The sequence below is a fragment of the Hippoglossus stenolepis genome, chromosome 15 (genome assembly GCF_022539355.2).
Source record: "Hippoglossus stenolepis isolate QCI-W04-F060 chromosome 15, HSTE1.2, whole genome shotgun sequence".
In the NCBI taxonomy this organism is placed as follows: Eukaryota; Metazoa; Chordata; class Actinopteri; order Pleuronectiformes; family Pleuronectidae; genus Hippoglossus; species Hippoglossus stenolepis.
The window spans coordinates 2624804-2647590 of record NC_061497.1 but is presented as its reverse complement, the minus strand read 5'-3'; the positions used below and the strand labels follow the sequence as shown (position 1 = coordinate 2647590).

The 22787-nt window shown below is 41.7% G+C and overlaps 1 protein-coding gene across 2 annotated transcripts; it reads left to right on the top strand.

Moving 5' to 3' along the window:
* Nucleotides 1–4532: 4532 nt before the first annotated feature.
* fez1 (fasciculation and elongation protein zeta 1 (zygin I)) lies at nt 4533–21593 on the top strand. 2 transcript variants are annotated; one of them, XM_047343478.1, is made up of 10 exons: nt 4533–4855; nt 8196–8551; nt 12598–12685; nt 15706–15792; nt 16673–16841; nt 17818–18149; nt 18854–18934; nt 20313–20388; nt 20473–20538; nt 20630–21593. In XM_047343478.1, exons 2-10 carry the CDS (start codon nt 8226–8228, stop codon nt 20644–20646), a joined length of 1242 nt encoding a protein of 413 aa, XP_047199434.1. In that variant the 5' UTR covers nt 4533–4855; nt 8196–8225; the 3' UTR covers nt 20647–21593. The 2 variants fall into 2 exon arrangements, with proteins under 2 accessions (XP_047199434.1, XP_035035419.1); XM_035179528.2 differs by lacking the exon at nt 15706–15792.
* Nucleotides 21594–22787: the final 1194 nt, after the last annotated feature.

The window sequence follows — 22787 nt, the reverse complement described above, 5'->3', positions numbered from 1 at the left end:
ATATACGAGAGGTAATGAAGGCACACTGGACGAATGTGCAACTACTTCAATTCGATCAAAGCACATCAAGCATGCCATGCAATTACAAACAACAAAAAGTTCTACAGATTTAAAATACTTTGCTATAGTTTGGTCTTGTTCAGGCCTGAAGCTTTCTCACTAGTGATCAAATGAAGCCGGTGCATTAGCAGTAAAACTCTGGTGTGTGGACAACACTGAGATTTATTCTTATTCCACCCTGTTGCTTTCTTTGCCAATACAATTACATCATAACCATGGCAACCGGCCTCTATGCGGTGCTGGCCTGTGTGAGCTACGTTGCTGTAGCAATGGGAGGCCTCTCTAACAGGCCACATCTCCTTTCTTCCTTTTCTTTCTCTCTCTCGCTGTGTGAGGACGAAGCAGCAGCTCAAACACACACTGGAAGCTTATATGTGTGTGTGTGTGTGTGTGTGTGTGTGTGTGTGTGTGTGTGTGTGTGTGTGTGTGTGTGTGTGTGTGTGTGTGTGTGTGTGTGTGTGTGTGCTGGATGAGATATTTGAGATATTCAGTGGTTCTGTAGGTGCAGTAAGTACAGTGTAGTCTCAGATTCATTCTTCATAGTGTCAAACCGAGCAGATGGGAGCAGCTCCTCCTGTGTGCTGACATCTTGGGCTTGCTAAAATATGGAGCCTGTTGTGTGAAGACCAAAAACATTTGATCCATTGATGATTTTCAGGTATGAGCTGATCACAAGCTTGTTTTCACTGGAGTTCTTCCTCCAGAGGCCGAGTTGTGAATCCTGCCCGGACCTCCAGCTGCATGTCTCACTCCACTGACTGTCAGCCTAAAGACCAAAATGCCATAAAAATAATCATCATAATAATCATCAACTTGGAATTCACACAAAACTATTAGTGGAGTTGTTGGGCTATAGGGAAAAGTGTGACTTCTTATTGTCTCAAATCCCTCTCATTAGGCTGTGAGAAACTAGACCTGGTCGAATCAGAGAAGTGGCTGTTCCAGTGCACTGCGGGTGTGATGATAACATGAGAAGTGTTCCGTGTGTGCATGTGTTAATGCTGAGGATTTCAGGCAGGAGGTCAAAAAACCTGATCACAGATTGAGAGCAGGGATTATAACAGATTTTAAAACACCGACTGATGAAGGCACAAATTCATGATACGTTTACATTTATATGTTTTGATACAATTTGTTGGATGAGGATGACATTTCAATTCGTTTCAAACTGTGAGGGGTTCCACATTTTTGCGTGGGTTTAATTTTCAGCTCTGATTGTGAATTATATTTCTATAATATCTGTGAATATAGTTGTGTTATTCATGGACTGCAAGGAGGGCAGCACTGCGGAATGAATGAAATATTGATGAAGTGGCGGTTTCTCTGTACAAATCAGGAGCTATACCTGAACTCGACTCTGTATAATAAAAGTGGCAGAAAACTGAAACTTCTTCATATTCGTATTATCAATGCCTCAACACTTAACAAAGAAGTCACAAACCACATACACAATGGAATTATTATTATAAATAAATCACATGATGGACATAGATTAGAACAGGATGTTGTTTAATACTATATGAATCACTAGATCAGATAAACCTCCCATATTACTAATATACTGGTATTATTCATCTTTAAATATTCAGTGTTTGGATTTATGTGTTGTAGTGCATCCAAACAACACTCATTTAATTTGGTAATGTTCAGATAAGATTCTGGTGAATCTGTTAATCTCACACAGAATGAGACATTCTTCGGTATTCAAATGTTAATGGATGTAAATATTTGGATCTCAGCTCTGTATCTTATTTTGCTCATGTTATTCTGCTATTTATTTCAATATTGTTAAGCTTGATGTACATATATATCCTCCTACTCAGAGATTAAACTGGGATTTGTTGTGTGGGGGGGGCTCTGTGGTTTCAGGGTTTCCATGGGAGTATATGTACGACAGTGTATTAGGGCCATTCAACTGAAATTCAAGCCTTGATCCTGTGAAAGACTGTAAGCTTGTTCCTGTTCATAAATTAAAGATGTGTTTCCCTCCCTAACTTACCTTCCACCTCACTGTCTGCCATCTGCCTGACTGACCCACAAGTGACCGCCTCACCCCCCAGAGAATTCTGCCTGTAAAAGTGCCTCTAGTACATTCTAATACTACAATTTTAATTACTGCATATTCTGAGTTGGTCTTCCTGATGGTGAACATGTAATGAATTATTATATATTCCTGGAAACATTGAGCTGAAGCCTTTTGTGAGGCCATTTGACTTGATGCTTGTTATTAGGATGCAAACACTAACAGACTATAGTGATGCACTCACCAGACATTACATTACATTACATCTCATTTAGCTGACGCTTTTATCCAAAGTGACTTACAATAAGAGCATCAACCATGAGGGTACAAACCCAGGACAACAAGAACCATGTAAGTACATTACCTTCATAAAAGCCAAACTACAAGTGCTACATGTAAGTGCAATATACAGTATAAGTGCATCTAAACTTTAAAAAAATTATATAAACACCAGACGTTGGTTTATTAGACATTATCTTCTTAACCAAGGTGTAGTAAGAAGAGATGTGTCTTTAGTCTGCGGCGGAAGATGTGATGACTTTCTGCTGTCCATTTAGGACCAGGACAGCAAACAGTAGTGATTTTGTTGAGTGGCTAGCTCGCAGTGAAGGAGCAACAAGCCAACGGCCTGGGGTGTAAGGTTTGACCATGTCCTGGATGTAGACTTGGCCCGATCCGTTCACAGCACAGTACGCAGGTACTAGTGTTTTGAAACTGGTAACCAGTGAAGGGAGCGGAGGAGCGGAGTAGTGTGAGTGAACTGAGGTAGGTTGAAGACAAGTTGAGCTGCTGCATTCTGGATGAGCTGCAGAGGTCGGATGGCACTAGCAGGCAGACCAGCCAGGAGGGAGTTGCAGTAGTCTAGGCATGAGATGACCAGAGCCTGGACCAGAACCTGAGACGCCTTCTGAGTGAGAAGGGGACGTATCTACAGGAGTGGGTTGTTGCAGTAATGTTGGAAGAGTTGACTGTTGAGTGTCACACCCGGGTTCCTAGCAGTCTGGGTGGGGGCTACCAGGGGCTAAAGTTGTCTGGGGTGTGAATTGTTTGCAATTTAAAAATAGATGAAATAGACAAAAGGCAGAAAAGGTTTATAACTGTTAAGGACTTCAGATAAGTAAAATAGATGCAGAAGACAAACTGTCAAAATGTAAATATGGACACGAGAAGTATGTCAGGTAAACACAAACCATGGCTCAAAATGAGGCTTTGTATTCAATTGCAATGTATTACACCTTTAAATCGTTGTTGGATTTATTAGGAATAAGAAAAGTGTAACCTCTGCACCTCCACAGAAAATGTTTGGTAAAACTACTTACACCAATTGGAACACATGAATAAATTAAGTTATATTAACAAAATTGATAACTTTAATTTGAAAAGAAAAATAAATAAATCTTTTTACAGTTGATTAAGGTTTTTTTGGGGGGTAACTTTTCCTAACTCTTGCTGAGGGTTAAGGACAAAGGATGTTGCACCCTGTTAAGCCCTATGAGACAGATTGTGATTTGTGAATATGGGCTGTACAAATAATGATTGATTTGATTTGATCAAATCTCTTTTGTTGTTATATCCTGTGAGTAACTGATGGTTAAATGTTCCCTCTGTTTAAACTGAAAACATCTTTTCTTAGGACGTGTCATTCTGTTTTGGACAGGAAACTTTACCTGAACCGTCGGCACACAGCACAAAGTTTATCACTGTACCGTAAAGTCTGTGAGTATCTTCTGTTGTTAATAAACTTTTTTTTAAACGTCAAGTGTAAGTGGAGTTGGATTTTCTCTGCACCATGGTTCTCCTCTCCAAACTCCTTACAGCTTCTCCTTCATATCTTTCCTCGACCTCATGAGGTTTTTTACATCAGGGTTAAAAATGGTGGTTATGAAAGAGAATTATTTTAACTTTTCGACAATAGACAGTTTTCAAACTGTCTATTGTCGAAAAGTTTATACATAATATAAACACTAGAAACTACAGAAAATGTGGCACCTTGCTAAGCCCTGTGAGGCAAATTGTGATTTTATTTCAATATGGGCTGTATAAATAACATTTGATTAAATGATTGAATTTGATTGATTGATGTTGAGAGGACCTTTAATGTTTCCCTCAGGAGAGATTATCCTTTGTGTAAGAAGAGGTCTCCCTCAGTGGACACTGTTTATTGCAGAACAGTAGAGTGAGTTGTCTCAGCACAGTGATCATTCTTCTGTCTGCAGTGCAGGTTTCTCTCAGGTGTGTGGCACAAAGATTTAACAGAGAAGCTGGTGACACAGAACCTCACAGAACCATCTCCTCCCCCTCTCCTCATGAATATTGGGGAATTAATGCGTGCAGTCAGGCAGGGAGGGGGGGAGGCAGGGACAAAGGGAGACAGGAGGATAGAGAGGGAACTAAGGAGGGAGGGAGGGAGGGAGAGAGGGAGGGGTGAGCAGATGTCGTCAGAGGCCTGGCAGTGCGCAGGCTCCGTGCGCGCTGGGCTTGGATGCGTATTGATTGGAAAACAACGGGCTGTGGGAGGACAGATCAGGGAGGCTGCGGGCTAACGGGTGAGGGAAGGGACACGGACCAAACCACACCACCACGCTGCCATCTTTTCCTCCCCGTGATATTTTCCCTGTTCCTGCTTGTTCTCCATTTCACCCTGGAATGACTGGAACCGCCGCTGCTCGTCCGTCGCTGCGAAAGAGGGATTAGACACAAGATCCCGATCGCCTGAGAAGCTCCTGCTCCTCCATCACCAAGCCCCAGCACCCAGCGGCTCGTCCACTGCAGGTAATCCGTCTTCTCTGTGCCTGTCACCGGCCGCACACGCCTCCGCGCCCGCGCCCGCTCCAGAGCCCTGACCCTTCTCCGAGGTCCTCGCTGTGCATCATCTTCCCTACATCCTCCCTCCTCCTTGTAACCATGGTTTCCTCCGTCCATTCCATCCTCTCCTTCCTCGCAGCTCTTCTCTCCCTCCCCCACCCTCCTCCTTGTTCTTCCTTCTGATGAGCTGATAACATGCGCTTGCTGATTGAATGATCTCCATTTCCGCCATGGACCGCTTGAATATTGATGTGCGTAAAATGCGCCTCACGTATATTTGTGGGACAAACCCCTCAACGATGTCACTGTTATTTTTCCCCCAGTAATGACTCTGAGTCATCCAATGGCTGTGACTGATGTGAATGATCATTTCAATTCATATTCCTGATACACACCAGGATGGATTATAATATATATTCTATTATTGTTCTTATCTAAAATACTAAATAACCACCATGTAAACAATGGACAGTCTGTAGGTGACAAGCTTGAGGGAGAATAAAGGAACAATGTGCTTTGGATATCTGCAGTGGAATTGTTGGTCAATTTGTTGCTGGATCGCATGTGGTCCCATTGGCTCCGTTACATTAAACGACCTCTGATGAGCTCTTGTGATTGGCTCTTTTATCTTACCTGTATCCTTGTGGAGGAGGGGGATGCACCTGAGACCAGCACCACTTTCAGTGAAGGTCAGATACCCCCCAAAAAAGAACACCTCCACACCTTCCACTCTGCGGTCAGCTTTAATGCAGATGCTGTGATTTCACATTTCATTTTCCGTTGGAACAAAAATGTTGTTCCGCGTCCATTTTGCTAAATGGATCCAGCAGTAAATAGAAAGGCCACAGCATGACGGGAAAGTGCTATGGGCATGTTTTCACCATGTCAGGCAGCAGTGTATCAGTACCTCCTGCAAAGAGACCCTGTGGCAAGGTTAAAGTCAGCTGCTAATTTCCATGTTGACATTGAAGACCAGAGCACCTTCAGTCAATGATCTCGAGAGTCACCACCTGTCAGTCACTGTCACATAAAGGAGGCGGGGGGCAATTAATTGATCTGCTATTAAAATTAGAAAAACTGTGACTTATATCTAATAGTGAATTCAGATGAAAACAAAACGTAAATAAAAACACACTGAGGGACACAGACAGAGAAAAGCTATAAAGAGAGAGAGAGGGGATGTAATTGTGCAAAACAATATCCGGCTGCAGACGGAGCAGCACTCTGCTGAGTGGCGTGCTGGGGGGGAAGAGGCTTGCACAAGCTGGTTTTGAAATGGACTCCTCTGTACTCACCCACTTAGACCAGGCCACGGTCCAGCAAAGCACACAGGAGGAAATGTAGGCCTGACTACTGTAATTACACTGCGTCAGACGGCCTCACTTAAAAGTCTAACTGCAGCATTAAGTCCACCATTGACTGATGCCACCTTCTGCAGGACTACACCCTTTCACTATTATATGAAATTGTATAAAATTTTCCAAAAAACGAATGGCCCTCACTGGCACCAGGGGAAGTTCCCAGTACTTTATTTTATCTGTAGACTGTACATTTGAGCTGACATGATCTTACAGTTACTGTGATTTGCGCTCTCTTAATATATTCAATTTCTGTCAACTTTTAAGATATTTAAAATGAAGTACAGTTGGATGAAGAAACACAACCATATCCCCCCATTATTAACAAAGCAGAGACATAAAGCCCAAGTGTCCTGGCTGCTCCTTCTCAATAACTGCTGTTGGAAGGTGAGGGACAGTTTCTGTTGTTGCTATTAGGTTCATTCTTTCTTGTAATTGTCACATGTTAAAGAAAATGGAGGAGTAGAACAGGAAATGAGGAATGCTATATTGTTGGGCCCAATAATCAGCCGCAACATTAAAACTACTAGTTTTAACCAATAACCTGTTTTGAGTCAGTATTGTAATTTAAAGCTTATTTTGTATTTAATCTATTATTTCCCATGGTCTTCATGACTTGACCAAGTCAAACAATGGTTGTAATATTATGGCTGATATCATAATCTATAATATTAATAAAAAACAAAGAGACTTCTTGGTATGTGATAATACTGTTTGTCCCAGTAGAACCACTGGAGGTATAACTCACACATGCCAACAACAACAAACCCTGCTCCAGTTGATCGAAGAATGGAAGGGTATAAGTGTGTATATATATTTATATTACTGTGGGGTTAACTGTTAGTATTACAAACATACTACATACACATTAGGATTTGGTGAATATGTCTTGGATAATTCAGGAAACCATATTCATGTAGTGAAAACCTAATTGTAAAAAGTCAAAAGTCTTTTGTAGATTGCATGAACTCTCACTCCTCTGTGGGACAGAGAAAAGGCTTCAAACCCTTTTAAAAACTATGACTACTGAACGGAGGAAATTCAGAATGATAACTTAGAGACATAGACTTAACAAATTTAAAAGGGAATATATAAATATACCTCATCCTGTCAGCACCAAGATTTGACTATATTCTCCTCCATGGTTCACCAAGCTGCCCCAGTAACAGACTGAACTAAATGCTCAAGGGATTTAATAAAATGAAAATAAAAGACCCAAAATATGACTATGGATCTCCTGTGGCCTCCTGGTCGCCTGACTCTTTGTTTGCTTCTATATTTAATCCAAGATTAAATATTTAGTATTAAATCTGTTTCTGAACACTGAAGGTGGTGAGAAGGGATTGAGCTGTAAAATGTATCCATGTTTATATCTGACATGTTTGCATTGACAATGAAAGTTGACTCTCAGAGCAGCAGTTATAATTATCTATCACAATTTATGACGCCATTTAGTGAAGTTATAAATAAATCAATCTTGACACCTAGATATTCAGCATCAACCCCCTAAAGAAACCATTGGCCATTGATGTGCTTTGACAAATCGTCCTGTAATTTCATGTCCCAGGAACTTGGTAACCTCATCACTGAAATCCCTATGGAGTCAGTTAATTAACTGTGGGTTACCAGTAAAGCCAACTGGTTTGGTTCCCTTCGGGGCCTGGTCCCCTTCTGGCACATGCACCTCCATCTCCTCTTTGTCTAGACAACCTGGTGCCATTGCGGATGAGGTGAGGCCGCCATGATTTAGGAGACGCCAGATAAATCCTTCTGGGTTATTAGTAAATCTCGCAGATGGGGACAGATTAAAAATAATGAGAGGTTTTTGTGCTTTGACTGATCGGGTCTTCAAACATGTCCTGCAGCAGTGGCCTTTGAGAGAATGCTAAAGAAATGCAGAGCATCAGTTTCATGAGGATCAAACCCTTCACTGTGTCTGTTTCACGCAGGGCTTGGACATCAACCTGACAGGGGACATCATGGAAGCCCCTCTCGTGTGTTTGGATGAGGAGTTTGAGGATCTAAGGCCGTGTCGGATGGATGAGCTGGACAATCCAGAATTGGACCACTCCTCTTACTCCACCACCACCACCGTCCCACTGGCCACCATCACCCGGGAAGACTTCTCTGAGCTGGAGAACTTCTCTGAGATGATGAGCTTCAAGTCGATGGAGGACCTGGTCAACGAGTTTGACGAGAAGCTTAATGTCTGCTTCCACAATTACAACACCAAGACGGAGGTCCTGGCACCCATACGCAACCAGTCACACAACCAGGAGGATGAGGAGCAGCTGCAGGATGAAGAGTGAGTGACTAATGTTAATATTGTATAACAAGAAAATTGTTTTCTGGAACTCTCCGCCCATCAGCAGCCATCTGCTAAAATGTGATTTCCAGCCTGCAGTGATTGGGCTGTCATAGAGACAGTTCAGAATGAACTGGTGCTTTCAACACTTAAAACCATTCAAAAGCATTTGTAACTTCTACTTTGGGGTTTTTATTTACTTGTACAGTATCTATAGTACTGTACATTTGAACAGAGACCAGTCAAACCGAGGTTTACATCATGGGGACTAAAATGACTCAGGATGGGGCTGACACTGCATGTTCTGTTTTGGGCAGATGTACAGATTGGTTGTTGAGTGGTGATTCCCAAAGTGTCTGGGTTACTAAAGTTTTTGTGCTGGAGGGAGAACAATAGAAATTTAAAGTATACAGGCCCATTGTCATAAAAACAGCTAGTTTGGGTTTTGGTCAGTTGTATCACTATTGATAATTCATCCATCCTGGAGCCCACCCGGGGGAGGGGGTTCACTCTGGACAGGTCGCCATTGTATAGTATTGATAATTATCTATCAATATTATTTTATTTTAGAACATAGGGCAATTATCAATATCATCGTCATGTTTACGTGTGGCCTTCGAATCAGCTTTGGGAGGTTGCTTCTGGCCCGTCGTGGGTCTGGGGGGGAGCACGCCTGCTCATTTAGGTTTGGCAGATGTAAGGCAGAATTTAAGTGAGTTCTGTGGACGTCAGTTTTCTACAACAACTTTCATGCCATCTTTAATCCACAGAAGGAGATGAAGGAGATGGATAGCACAAATAAAAAGGAAAAATACAACAAGAGCAACAAGAAAAAAATATAAGAAAAAAAATCAAGTAAAGAGACAAAGAAACAAATGAAAGAATTAACAGAATTGCAAGGAACAATAAAGTATTGTTAAGTGGGGGGGCTGCTGGAAGCTGCAAAGTTAGAAATAAGCAACAACATTGTTCATGGAAAGTATCGAAAATCATTTTCAGCTGCATTGTTTTATCGACTGCAGATAACTGAAATAATACCTTATGTTTATTCTATTTCTATATTACTGTTGAACTCATAATATCCTACTATAGATAATTATAACCACAAATATGGTGGTTATAATTAAAATACCACAGCCAGACTCTCAGCACACACTGGAGCAGAAGCCTCCGGCCCTTTATGTAAATCACACTTGTATAGTCATTATGCTGCTGCTCTCACAGCCGAAGTCAAGGCCTAAACAGTGGCTCGGCAGCCGGGCACGACACACATGACGACAACCAGAGTGTTTCCACACACACAGACCGCAGCATCCTAAACAAGCAGTCAATCAGGGGCCTGACCCCGCCCTCCACCAGTCGGGCTGCGTGCTGAATTATTCAGAGGGCAGCGTCGCATGCCTCAGTTGGCTTTGGCTCTGTGGGTCTGTCTCCGTCTCTCCACCAGCTGACTGCCACATCCTCCACCGCCTTTTTTTTTTTTTTAAACACAGGCGTCCTCACACTGTGAATATGAATCAGGCTATAAATAGCCTGAATGTAGGTGTAAGAGGAGAGCGCTTGGAGAGGGATCACATGATTCTTCAGACACTGTTAAATCGTCTGTATTTATGCTGTGGACGATGATTAAGGACACAGGACTGTGGGTGGATAGAGTTTGACGGTACTACACTAATCTGCATGTTATTACCTTGAATAAAATCCTAATGCTTTACACTGATTGGTTATGGCACACATGAGGAAAGCAGTGTAGATATATTCAGGTCAAACATACCACCTCCAATCTATTGAGTCCATTAACAATGTCTCATTGGTTATGTTTTTTTTTTTACAACAATTCTACTCAATAATCATCAATTGAAGTTCCTAACTAGTCATTCACCTCAGTGCCACTCAGACACAGAATACAAGCAGCTATTAATAGAAAGTGAGACAGTTCTGAAGCTCCTAACACTGAAAATATGTCTTTTCATTCTGATTTAAACCAAATTCTCTCGACACTAAATCTGCTGTTTGGTTGAAAACAGTTTGTCACAAATTTAGTCCCAATCCCTTAAGTTAACTGATAGGATACAGATATATTGGTGATAATATGAAACAGCATGATTCCTCCTCTGTGGCTGAGGGCCAACAAACACAGCAGGTCGATGTTGTCACATGGGGATCCAGTTCATGTCGGCCAGAGACCACGCCCCCGTTTTACGTAGGCAGCATGTGCTGGTCATGTGATGTTGTTGTTGTTTTTGACTGTGGTATATTTGATTCGTTATTGTTCATTTGAAGGAAAATATTCAAGATTCAAGAATATTATTGTCAAGGTGCAAGCAAAACAAAATATGCAAATATTAAATAAAACAACTTTATATTAAAATATAAGCTAAACAAAATCAAATGAAATGAATTTCTTAAATTAAATATTAGTAAATGCAAGGCAACAAGGGTGCAAAGAGCAAACAAAAGCATGAGAGTACAATTAGACATTTGGAAATAAAAAATTTTTTTACTCCTAGTTCTAAAAACATATTTGAGTTGTGATTTGCTCCCGTGATGTCATCCAAGTATAAGCTGCATCAACTACTGTTCAGAAAGTTCACCCCACCAAGCTGAGCTTTCACTTCTTCCTTGGGTCCAGTGCATCCCACAGCAGCTGAGGGTTAATCTGCAGAATGTGCTGCTCTGTTCGTGTGAAGCCTCCGTCTGCGTCTGTTCCTCTAATGGTTTGGCTCATTATGTTGCTGTAGGATGAAGCTCTGACCACAGCTGTCTTGGTCTGTCTTGCTTTATTACTTGTCTTTCTCTCACCACTCTGACAGAACTACATAGTTGTGCTTCCTGCAGTGCAGTATATGCCTAATAATGTAGTTACACTTTGTTCCAACACTGCTGTTGTACTGACTGAGGGTTCATCAACTAATGTTGTTGTACCTCTGAGGGCTGTTTGAATTAATCTGCAACGTTTCATTTACCTCTGCAAACGCACGTTTTGGATTTACCTACATTTCTAGAATATCTGGAATTTAAGAATATGGTCTTGTTCTTAAACAATTCAACATTAGATTGTTATGTATCTGTTGTAATGTACATGCAGATACATACATACGTATGTAGTCAGCTGCTGGTTAGCTTAGCATCAAGACTGTAAACTCTTAAGGGCTAAATTGTCAATAACTTATTTCAGTGTGCTAAAGACAGACATTGTTCTCTGAATATTCAGTATGTTAACAGAATGTAGGCAATCCAATGTAATTAGGAAAATATACATTTAGCACAAATTTACTTAATGTTACATCAAACATAAAAATGGTTAAACAGTGCAGTATTTAGAAGGTTTATTTCACTATCAACATTTATTGTTTAGTTTTCTGCTAAGGGTTAAGTGTAATAAACGCTGACCCTGTTTATGTGCTGGCGCTCACATCCGTGGCACACAGACATGGCTGGTGAGGTAAGCTGTGAACTCAATAGCGTCCACTGTGTGATGGGGTGTGGGCAGTGCCACTGGGAGCAGGGCAGCAGGCCTGGAACAACCTCTGCAGAAACACAAAGGCTCTGAGACAAAGGAGACTTCTCTTCCAGTTCTGTTTCTGTCCTGCTCAGACAGACACTTGCTCCGGGTGCAGCCAGAGACCAGCAGCACGATGATGTGAGAAGCTAAATCTCTGCTCAGGAAATCTTTTAACGAGTAGTAAGCTGTGCTTTATTTTCTGTTGTGCATTGTTCCTCTGCAGCCTCCAGCTCGGCACATTGACCACCATCAGTGACTTGTCTCATTGAAATATTGACTGAGTTGCAGGCTGCTGAAGACGGGTCTGAGTAAACCGCCTTTACAAGCTGGCAGATAAAACAACACACCAAATCCTCGTCTAATGCTGTTATATAACTGTGTAACTACACCGTGTGTGGATACAGCAGCTTAGCATCGTAGACGGCCTTTAAAGCTGAGGGCACCAACCGTGTTTTTGTTTCTTTGTTTCTTGTTGATATTTGTGTTACCTGAAAGTTACTCACATGTGTGCATCGCTGTGTTTTTGTGTGTGATTTGACAGTGTGTGGGATGCTCTAACTGACAATTACATCTCCACCTGGGACGGCCCTGATTCAGAGGGACTCAACGGCAACCTTTCTGACCAGGAGGTAAATGGCATCCCCATCTTTCTTTATGTGGTTTATAGGGAACGACTATTAGGTTTGCTATTGATTTTTTTAAACTAATTTTAATTTATTTCCTATAACTTTTTCGCTACATGTATGGTAAACATTTATTTTCTTTTGCTGAGAAACATTTTATTTAAATGTCTCTCTTATAGAAATGTTCTTCCCTCTTCCTCTTTATAGTTGATTTATAGTTGGTCTACATTTTATTCACCTGTCCTCAGGAGCAGTTTAGTACCATTGCAAATTCACTGGGATGATGTTTAGTTAGCATGAATCTGTGCCTCAGAAGCATGAACCATGAATGGACAGCTGATTCTGATACTGTTTCTTTACACATGTTGTGCTGCAGTGAGTGTGGTTTGATTCAAACTATTACTAGAGGTCTGAGCCAGGAAACAGACTCACAGCCCCAGAACGGGACATGTTTGTTCTTATCTCTTATTCCAGTGGCTACAGATAGTTGCATAAATGTTCTGTTGTCAGCATTTTAAATCATGATCCTCACAACACATTATTGTTTAGTCCCTTGACATGGTTTTAGATTTCTGGAAATGTGTTGCGGAGGAAAAAAGAGCTGCTGACTGGCTTGTTCTTTTTGAGGCTTAATCTCGTGCTGACACGTGAAGACCATGCCTGAGCAACCCTGACGGCTCTGCCATTCAGCAGAGCTTCCCCCCCCCTCCTTAATTGGCTGTCACATAGAACTGGACAGCAGCTCTTAGCAGTCAAGGCCGTGTTTGGGCTGGTCAAGGCCTGAGCAGACATGTCGTCCCAGAGGGAGAGGCTTGCTGTGAGAATGCACCAAAGTACTCATGTGCTGTTCTTGTATTTTCACTCCAGTTGTTTATATTCTCCCTTTATTTGAAAGTAAATGTTTTCTTGTGGTCATTTGGTTTGTAGGTCAAGCAGTTTTATCTTTGTCTTTAAATAGGTTCACACGTTCTGTCCTGAGCTGCCTGTTCTAATGAGGTTAATCTATTTATTTTAAACAAATCCACATTATATGTCTTTCTGCTGTGAGCTGGGAATTCTTCAGGAAATAGCAAATGAAAAATCTGTCATGAACTGTCCCACTGTATCAAATATTTTTTTTTATTATTTATTATTATTATTTATTTATTTATTACTTTTTTATTCCTACTTGCTTTGGTACAACTGCTCAACAAGGAAGAAGTAAAGGAGTTCAATCTACTATAAAAATGACTATAAATACTATTAAGTATGAATGAAACATGGAAATGTGCAAAAAGTAAAGAAAAAGGTGTGAGACAGAATCACAGTGAAGTGCAAAAAAAGTAAATTAACAGTGATTTAACGGTAAATGAATTGTAAGTAGTGCAGTGTTTGGGCTGTTTGGCCTGTGGTGATACTTGCGGCAGCTTTCTTTCTTTAATTGTAAAAGTGACGTGCAGTAATTGAGCAGCTGCTGCACAAAGAGCTGTTCACCTGTTAATTCAAAGTTGAGCGAAGCTCGAGTCAGTTCACAGAACCTCAAACTGGACAATCAAATGTCATTGCCGTTTTCCTGATCGACAACATCACATACGTTGATGAGTCCCAGCCGCCGCTGCTACAGAATATTAGTCACTTCATTTTTTTAAGTATTGAGCCTATCGCGAACGGTTGTGTTCCACATTCAGACGCACATTATCTTGAATTATTAGATAGATGTGGCAAACTGAATGAGAAGTGTAAAGTGGGTCAACAGTAAGTGAACAGTGTAGCAGAGCACTGATGGAGATGTGCAGAAAGAGGAGGAACTGTATAACTGGATGGCCACAGGAAGGAGGAACCACATGAGCACAGTCTGAAGCTCTGGCTAACAGAGTAGAGGTTGGGAGACGTTGCCCATGAAGGAGAGAAGTAATGACCACATCCTCCTCTATATGGCTACACACACAGGACTGAGCTGCTCCTCTGCATCACTTTGTTGTGTCTGGTGTCGGCTGCCACTCTCAGGCCACTGCCAGCAGCCCACAGCGTAGAAAATGGCACTGGTCAACACAGACACATAAAACATCTGCAGCATGACACTGCAGACGATGAAGGACTGACTCTGACTTACTGACATGAAGTTCAAGGTGAAGAGTCAATAATGAGCAGTAAAGATAAGTATAAGACTCTAAAGCCGGCTATCAGCTCCTTGAAGCTGTAATTTGGCAAGAAGGTGCTTTAAGCTAAATGCTAACACCACCCTATGCCCACCATGACAAAAGCTGGCATAAAGGTAAAAAGTGATGTTTAGCAGGTGTAATGTTCCATGTTGTTCGTCTTTTAGTTGAGCAAATGTTTTTTTTTCATTTGCACTAAATAGGTGGACGGGAGTGGCATTAGTTTTGCAGGAATTTGGTCAGATAGCAAAGTGACCTGTTGACATGATGATGGTGCTGGATTCATGTCAGAGGGTCACCTACGTGATTGAATTCCGTCTGAGTGGAGAGAGAAGAATGTCTGAAGGAAATTGTCAAGAAATTTCACACATGCTTGCAAATAAGGAAAAGTCAGGGATTCCCTAAAGTCAGAAAGATTCATCCTCTGGTACCATAAGTGTCAATAAACCAATCCCCAATAGTGCAGTTGTTGATATTTTTAAATCTGGACCAGTAAAGCCCACATTGCCGTCCCTATAGACCCACTTCACGCTGCAATTATAAATTAACTATAAACTGACAAATACAAAACATTGCAAATAAGTCCATAAATAAAGTCTAAACTATTTAAGCAAGTTTACAAATAGAATCGTTGATTGCTTTTTAAAAAGCGATAATTAATAATGTAAAACCTTTCAAATTTTCAAACATGACACTTGCAAGTAAGTGTGATCCCAGACTGATCTCCATATCCTAGACACTGATCAAAAAATGATGATGTATTTAGTTTAATATTCCAATGCAAAGTGGCAGCTACGAGTCTTCTTAGCCTAATTTTCTAAGTTAGGCCTCCTGTCGGTATTTATTTCTCTGTTGACTGGTTTCCACCTTGTGTTCTGCTATCTGCAGATTCACGAAAAAGAGGAGGAAGAGATGAATGAGAAGAATGACAACGCCAAATGCCTGAATGAAGAGCCTCTCATAACAGCTGATCAGGTGTGTGTGTGTGTGTGTGTGTGTGTGTGTGTGTGTGTGTGTGTGTGTGTGTGTGTGCCTGTCTGTCTGTTGTGGGGACTGTGTGTGGTTAGCAGGGGTGTGTAGAGTGAAATGGGATAATGTAGAATGGGCCGTGAAAAAATATGTCTCAATCTTGTATGAGCTGCAGTATTTTCTACAAGCTGAACGTCTGTAAAGTAGGAGTTGTGGTAATTTAGATGTCTGGTGAAAGAAAGGCATTAACAAGGGTTTATCCATCGCTGAATAAAAGAAAAGATCTGATCCTGGCACTGCTCTTGAGCTGGCAGACACCTGGCTTAGTCATACTGTTAGAATAGTTGGAGACGTTCCAGTCACCCTCAAAAAATGCTTACACACTGCAACCCAACAGAGCCTTTCTGCTTTAGGGCCAATCACCATCACTTCTGTTTTATTTGCACTAAACATTAAAGGTTACCGTTGTTCTTTTTCTGCAAGATTGTGTAGATAGACACGTGTATTAGAAACCTAACAGTAAAAAACAACCTGTCATTGTTGATTGTGGCCTTCACATTTTGATTGTTCAGTCTCCATGTTGTTTGAATTGCAATTGCACTTGCGCTGATCTGAGTGCCGATGGGCATGTTGGCATGTGGTCAGGAATATTGTTTTCCAACTGGAGCTGACCTCCGCTGCTGCAGCCTGTGTCGACATAAATAATGGATTTAAGTACATGTATCCTTCAGGAGGAGACGTTTGGTATTTCACCGGCTCCATTTTACTGATAAATGACGGACATAAATGTGTGTGCTCTTACCAGTGTCTGCTCATCACTTTGCTGTCCGTCTACTTGTCTCCCTATATCTCTCCATCTAACTCTGTCGCTCTCTCTCTCTTCAAGGTAATTGAGGAGATAGTTGAGATGATGGAGAACTCTCCGGATCCTGGTGAAACAGAGGAGGAGGAGGATGAGGAGGAGAGCAGCCACTGCTCCTCCAGGACCAGCCCCTCACTGCTGGAGGAGATCCGGCAGCTGTCCGAGGCCTCCAACAACAACTGCTCCTACGAAGGTGAAACTAGAAATAATCCATGTTAATTCTTTTGTTTAATTTATGCAACTTCCTATCTGACACTGGGGCAGCAGCTGTGGAGAGTACTCTGTTCACTCCGAGCACTGCTCCTGCTCTTGTAAAGGTAAATCTCCGCTGGTCCAAGAAACAGTTCATCAGTACAATTGAAGTATTGTCACTGAACCTCCTCAAACAAGACCTTGCCACAAGCTGAACATAAAAAATGACATTTTCATGATTTATGGATTGATTTTTATATGAAGACCAGTTATGATGAAACACCAGCACAGACTGCATTAAATATGCAGCTTATGCTACGGATTACTGTCTGTAAATCTTTGTTTAGGGGGGAAAAGGTAAACTGAGCACCCTACACACCCACACACACACACACACACACACACACACACACACACACACACACACACACACACACACACACACACACACATTCACATTAGTCATCTGATTTCAGCAGGACCATAGGTGAGAGTTCCAGACGACACAGTGTTCTCTGCCTCGGCCTCCCTTTGCTGAGCAGATTGGAGATCCATGTGGTGGGAGTGAACACGGCAGTGCGTTGTTGACACATAGCTGTGTGAATAGATCCTGCCGTGTATTAAGATCATACATAGTTGTTCATTTTTTCTGGACTCAACTAGCAGGGCATACAATTTAAGGGGAGAAATGTCTTCAGTGCTAAAATGAGCCAGTGTTTGGTTAATATCTTTCTTGATAATTTTAATTAAATTAATGATATTGCCACAATGTCACTGTCACCTGCAGTAAATATTAGCTCTACTGATTTTGCAGTTTATTTGTATGGCACATTATCATCACAGAGATCATTCAATGTGCTTTATAGAAAAAAGAAGCATAAGAAACCAGTGTTTAGCACTGTGTTTGGGTAAGGAAAAATACTTTGGCACAAAACAACATCCAACTGTCCTTCTCTCTGCATTCATCTGGTCTACAGGCCTGAGCCTGATGCCCAGCTCAGCTCTGGTGGAGCTGCTGCACCGGGTGGAGGCTGCCATCCTGGAGTACTCCGAGGAGCTGGTCAGTAATCTGGCTCGGCGCGAGGAGCTGGAGTTCGAGAAAGAGGTGAAGAACACTTTCATCACGGCCCTGATGGAGGTGCAGAACAGGCAGAAGGAGCAGCGAGACAGCAGCAAACGTCGACGCCGGGACAAGGCCCTGAGCCTGCAGGGTGGAGGCACGCAGTCGGTGAACGTGGGGAACGCAGGGAACGCAGGGAACACAGGCTCCATGGGACGCACAGAGAAGACAGGGAGCATGCCTGTCAAGGTGAGAGGGAGGGAGGGACGGCCTTGTTTACTTCATACACTTATTAACATTTAATGAGTACATGTATGTGTGCCATAATTGTTGGGCCTGTCACGCAAACGTTTGATAACCTTGTACTCTCATCACTGTCAATACGTCAGAATTTATTGTGCAAATACGTATATTCTTGATTAGGTTTGCTGATGAATATGGACGTCCATGTTTAATCCAAAGTAAATAAGAGAAAGGTGAAACCACAGTGTGTGTCAGCTCTGCCCGACCCCCGACCCCCGACTGTGAGCATAATGGATCTCAGGTCCATTAGCTGCTAAAGTATCTTCCAGGAAAGATCCTAAAGTGCAGGTGACCCATTGTCTTCATACAGTAAGAGCCCAGTCCAACCTGCTCCTGTCCAGTAACAGAGAAACAGCCTAATGGATTTTCCCAGTATTGGTTAATCTCAGGTGTCTGAGGCTATAGTGATGAAGTCATGTGAATGTAAACATGACATAACGATGCAGATGCAGTGTAAACAACCAGGATCAGTGTATCTCATAGTGACTTAATGATAATTACTAACATGGTTTGTGTGACATACTGAAAATGAAAATGAAATATTCTTATCTTGTATTAATCAATGAATGTGTGTGTGTGTGTGTGTGTGTGTGTGTGTGTGTGTGTGTGTGTGTGTGTGTGTGTGTGTGTGTGTGCGTTGTGCCCTGCAGCGTTTCAGCATGGAAGGACTGTCCAGCATCCTGCAGACGGGCATCAGACAGACGTTTGGAAGCACAGGCAACGATAAACAGGTAGGGTCAAAGGTCAAAACAAATGCCATCTACAATTACAAATACATGTCGGATCATTAGAAAGAGCGGGGGGGACCCACAATTTCTCTGACCCGCCCTGTACACATTGTAGCCTGGCAACCTTTTAGTCCTGTGCTGCTTCCTGCACTTATGGATAGAAACATATTGACACTGGACAGTAGACAGAAGACTGATTATTTCATTCAGTTCACATATTTCATATAACATAAAGTCATCAGAAAACGGGGGTTGCAGTTTGACATGTATATTTCGACACAAACTAGAAGTATTGGATTATTGTGAGGTTCTTGCTCCCGGGGCCTTTTCATGTGTGTTACAGCCGTGAGGTGACAACATGTATTTACAGTGTGGAGGGGCCTTCACTGTGTTGTACCAGCCGTGCTGCTGGCTCATGCTCGGGCCCTTTCAGGCCGTGGGCCCCAGAGCAGTTGCTGCAGCTTCACTGGCTTTGTTTACATCCCTGCGTCAGCACAAGGCTCAGCTGAGGTCATATGATCGTCCTTCTCTGTGTAATTTGATCTCTGCTGCTACTGTAAGCAACAGCTCTGCAAGAAATAGGCCTGTTTTTGTCCATAATACTGTAAATGTCACAGAGATGCTCACATGACAGGTTGGACTGGATTTGTTTTAAGTCATAGTTGGAAATATTGGTCTGCTTAGCTCCAGTTATCTTCTCAATAGGATTGGGAGTGATTGCAGGTATTTTGAATTTACCCTTGTGTTTACATGTGATCACAGATTATGACGCATTATACAGTCCATTGACTTTTAAAAGACCTGTTCTGCATTTTGAGAGATATGCTTCTCCATCAAGCATTTGATGAAAAGATCAACAGCAGCTAATTAGCTTGGTTCATAGACTGGAAACAGGAAAATGAAATGCACATATAGCGTGTTACTAGTCTCCACCACTGCTCAAAGAGCTTTACATCACATTACACATTCACATTCATAGTGTTCTTATGTTTCGAGTACTTTGTCTAGACTGATACATTATATTTACACACTCACACTCGTCCTGGGTCATTGGGGGTTCAGTGTCTTGCCAAAGGACATTTGGACATGCAGACTGGAGGAGCCGGGTATCAAACTACCAACATTTCAACCTTCCAATCGGACGACTCGCTCTACCTTCCTCAGCTATAGCCGGCCCAGCTTCTAATTAAAGGACAGATTTGGGAGCAGTAACAATCTTTTAATCTGACTCAGGGCAAAAAAGCAAAGTGGTGCATTTCCAAAAATGCTGAAATATTACTTCCGATCTTTTGATTCAGTGCTGTGTCCTCACCAGTGACAGGAAGCTGTCGTCACAACCAGATGTTAACTTGACTTTGAAATGTCCCACTTTTGTTTTTAGTATCTGAACACAGTTATTCCATTTGAGAAGAAAGCCACCCCTCCATCTGTCGACGACCTGCAGATGCTCACAAAAAGTAAGTGTCCACAACTTTTCTATAAAACGGCGAATGAAAACAAAAGGGTAAATATATCCTGACCCTTTGTACGTCTTCCACCAGTTCTTTATGCCATGAAGGAGGACAGTGAGAAGGTGCCCACACTGCTAACTGACTACATATTGAAAGGTAAACCGACTGCTGAAGATAAAGTCAACATTAAAGTAACGTTGTCTACTCACACTGAGACGTAACGTTATTCTCCATTATTCTCTTACAGTCCTGTGTCCTACCTAAACCACCGGTATGCCAGGAGCCACAGTGTGACGGAGGGTTCTCCCCCCCCCGAGGGCCTTTCCAGACCCTCCCCACCTCTGGCCCGAGCTGCATGACCTCCCATCTTTGACCATTATCAACCACGGATCCTCACCATCGACATTATCGTGTTCACCTCAACTATGACTACTGCCTTTTGCTGAGCTCACCTTCTCCCTCCCTGCACATTTAAGTTCAGGCCAGACTGTAAAATGGCCGCCGTCTTAATACTTTAACAAGTGGGGCGGTAAGTCCCGTTTGAAAGGACTTCACTAACGGAGCATGACATGCTGTTACTGACACAACACCACTCTGGTACAGGGATACAATGTCATCGCGGCTTTCTGTTCCTTAATCTCTTTAGATTTGTCTTCTTTCTTTCCTCTAACAGAATTTCAGTGTTGCCAAGTTTTTCTCATCAACTGACCTCTTAACCACAGTCGATTGTTGTATTCTTTGATTCTGTTTCAGAAAAAAAAAAAGTGATTCATTTGAATACAAAAGCCATGCACCTTTTTCTGCCGACTTAGTACTGTAGCTCCATGTGAATAAACAGAAACACACAACTATTACGGGTGCGGTGCATCACAAAGCTTTTCTTATTTTGTTGTTTCTTATACTTTTTGTTTCACTGTCTTATATCCAGTGCTCTTCTGACTTTTTGTAATTTCTTTTCATTTGTATCTCAATATTTGATATAAAGTCTGATTTTCTATTTTATTTACTGTCATGAGAGCGACAGTGCGCTGTGCACTCCACCCTGTCCAGTCACATGGAGGTGTATTTCTGAGTTATCATCCCCTGACGAGACGAGCTCATTTCAATGAAGGCGTGCATATTTGCATATTAGCATATTTAAGACTTCCTTTGCGCCATGTAGGTGAATGTTACATCCTTAATCGCAAATTCTAATAAACATTCTACCCGAATGCTGTGTGACATGTGCGTCTTTCTGTCTTGACCCCTCAGGGAACATCCTGTGTGGATTAATCTTGTTTTTTTTTTTTAACCTTACTCTTTTTTAGAATTCATTCTTCTGACGATGCATCAATTGAAAAACGTGCCGCATAACAACATACATTATGATTATAATGTTGAGCATGCAAATGTCCTCTTATTCAAATGTTATTGGTTCAAATGTATCTAAAGGCCCCCTTCAGACATGTTTTAGAACATGTACAAAAATACATTGTCATGTTTTTGCCACAACTTATTGGAATTTTTGTCCTAAAATCCAGCTCATACATCCTCATGCAAAACTGAGATTTAAGATTTCTATACAGAAATAGTATATAGGGCATATTGTCCTATCAAGCAGCCTAACTGCACAGCTTTACCTTGAGGGAAGAGGAAAAAGAATGAAGGAATAACTATCAAAATAAAACATCTCTCTAAATAATCCGTTATGCTTCTTATCATACTCATTTTAATGCTTTATTGTGTTTTCCAGTAAGTCAAAGGTTTTGAATAGTCACATATATAAATTGTTCCACCTCAAAATACAACATCATATCTTCTTCACACTTTTTAAGTATTATAATGTCTACAACTTGTAATACTTATAATAAATAATCTATGATCATAGGTATCTGTTGAATCAGTTTAACAATGACTGCTTTAGAGCAGCTGATCATCAGGATTGTTCCTGCCTTTCACGAACAGAGAAGCTGTGCTGCCCCCTGGTGGCGGAGCTGCAATCTTTACGTCATGTCTGGGAATGTGTACAACGTCAAATAGTAAACTTCACTAAAATACACAAATTTCCAATAGAACCTGAAAGTGACGTTAATATATAAACTTCCCAAACCTCCAAAAGGGATCGTAACGACTGATTGAAGGCAGGATCCCCACTGAATAGGACGCACTCTAATGTTTTACCAGTGGAAGTTACACAAATCGTGTATAAGATATTGTTGCAGGAAATATGAATGGGAATTTGCTTTCCCACCTGTAGTGGCTCATTATGGCCACTAGAGGGGGAAACAACGGACTTTGATTTCTGATCAATAGACCCAGTAAGTTTATATTGAGCTCGTTTCTAGAACAAATCCTCAGTCAGTGCTCCTCCAAGCTGTTCCTCTAACAAGCAATGTAAATTATTTTTAAAATGGACATACATTCTC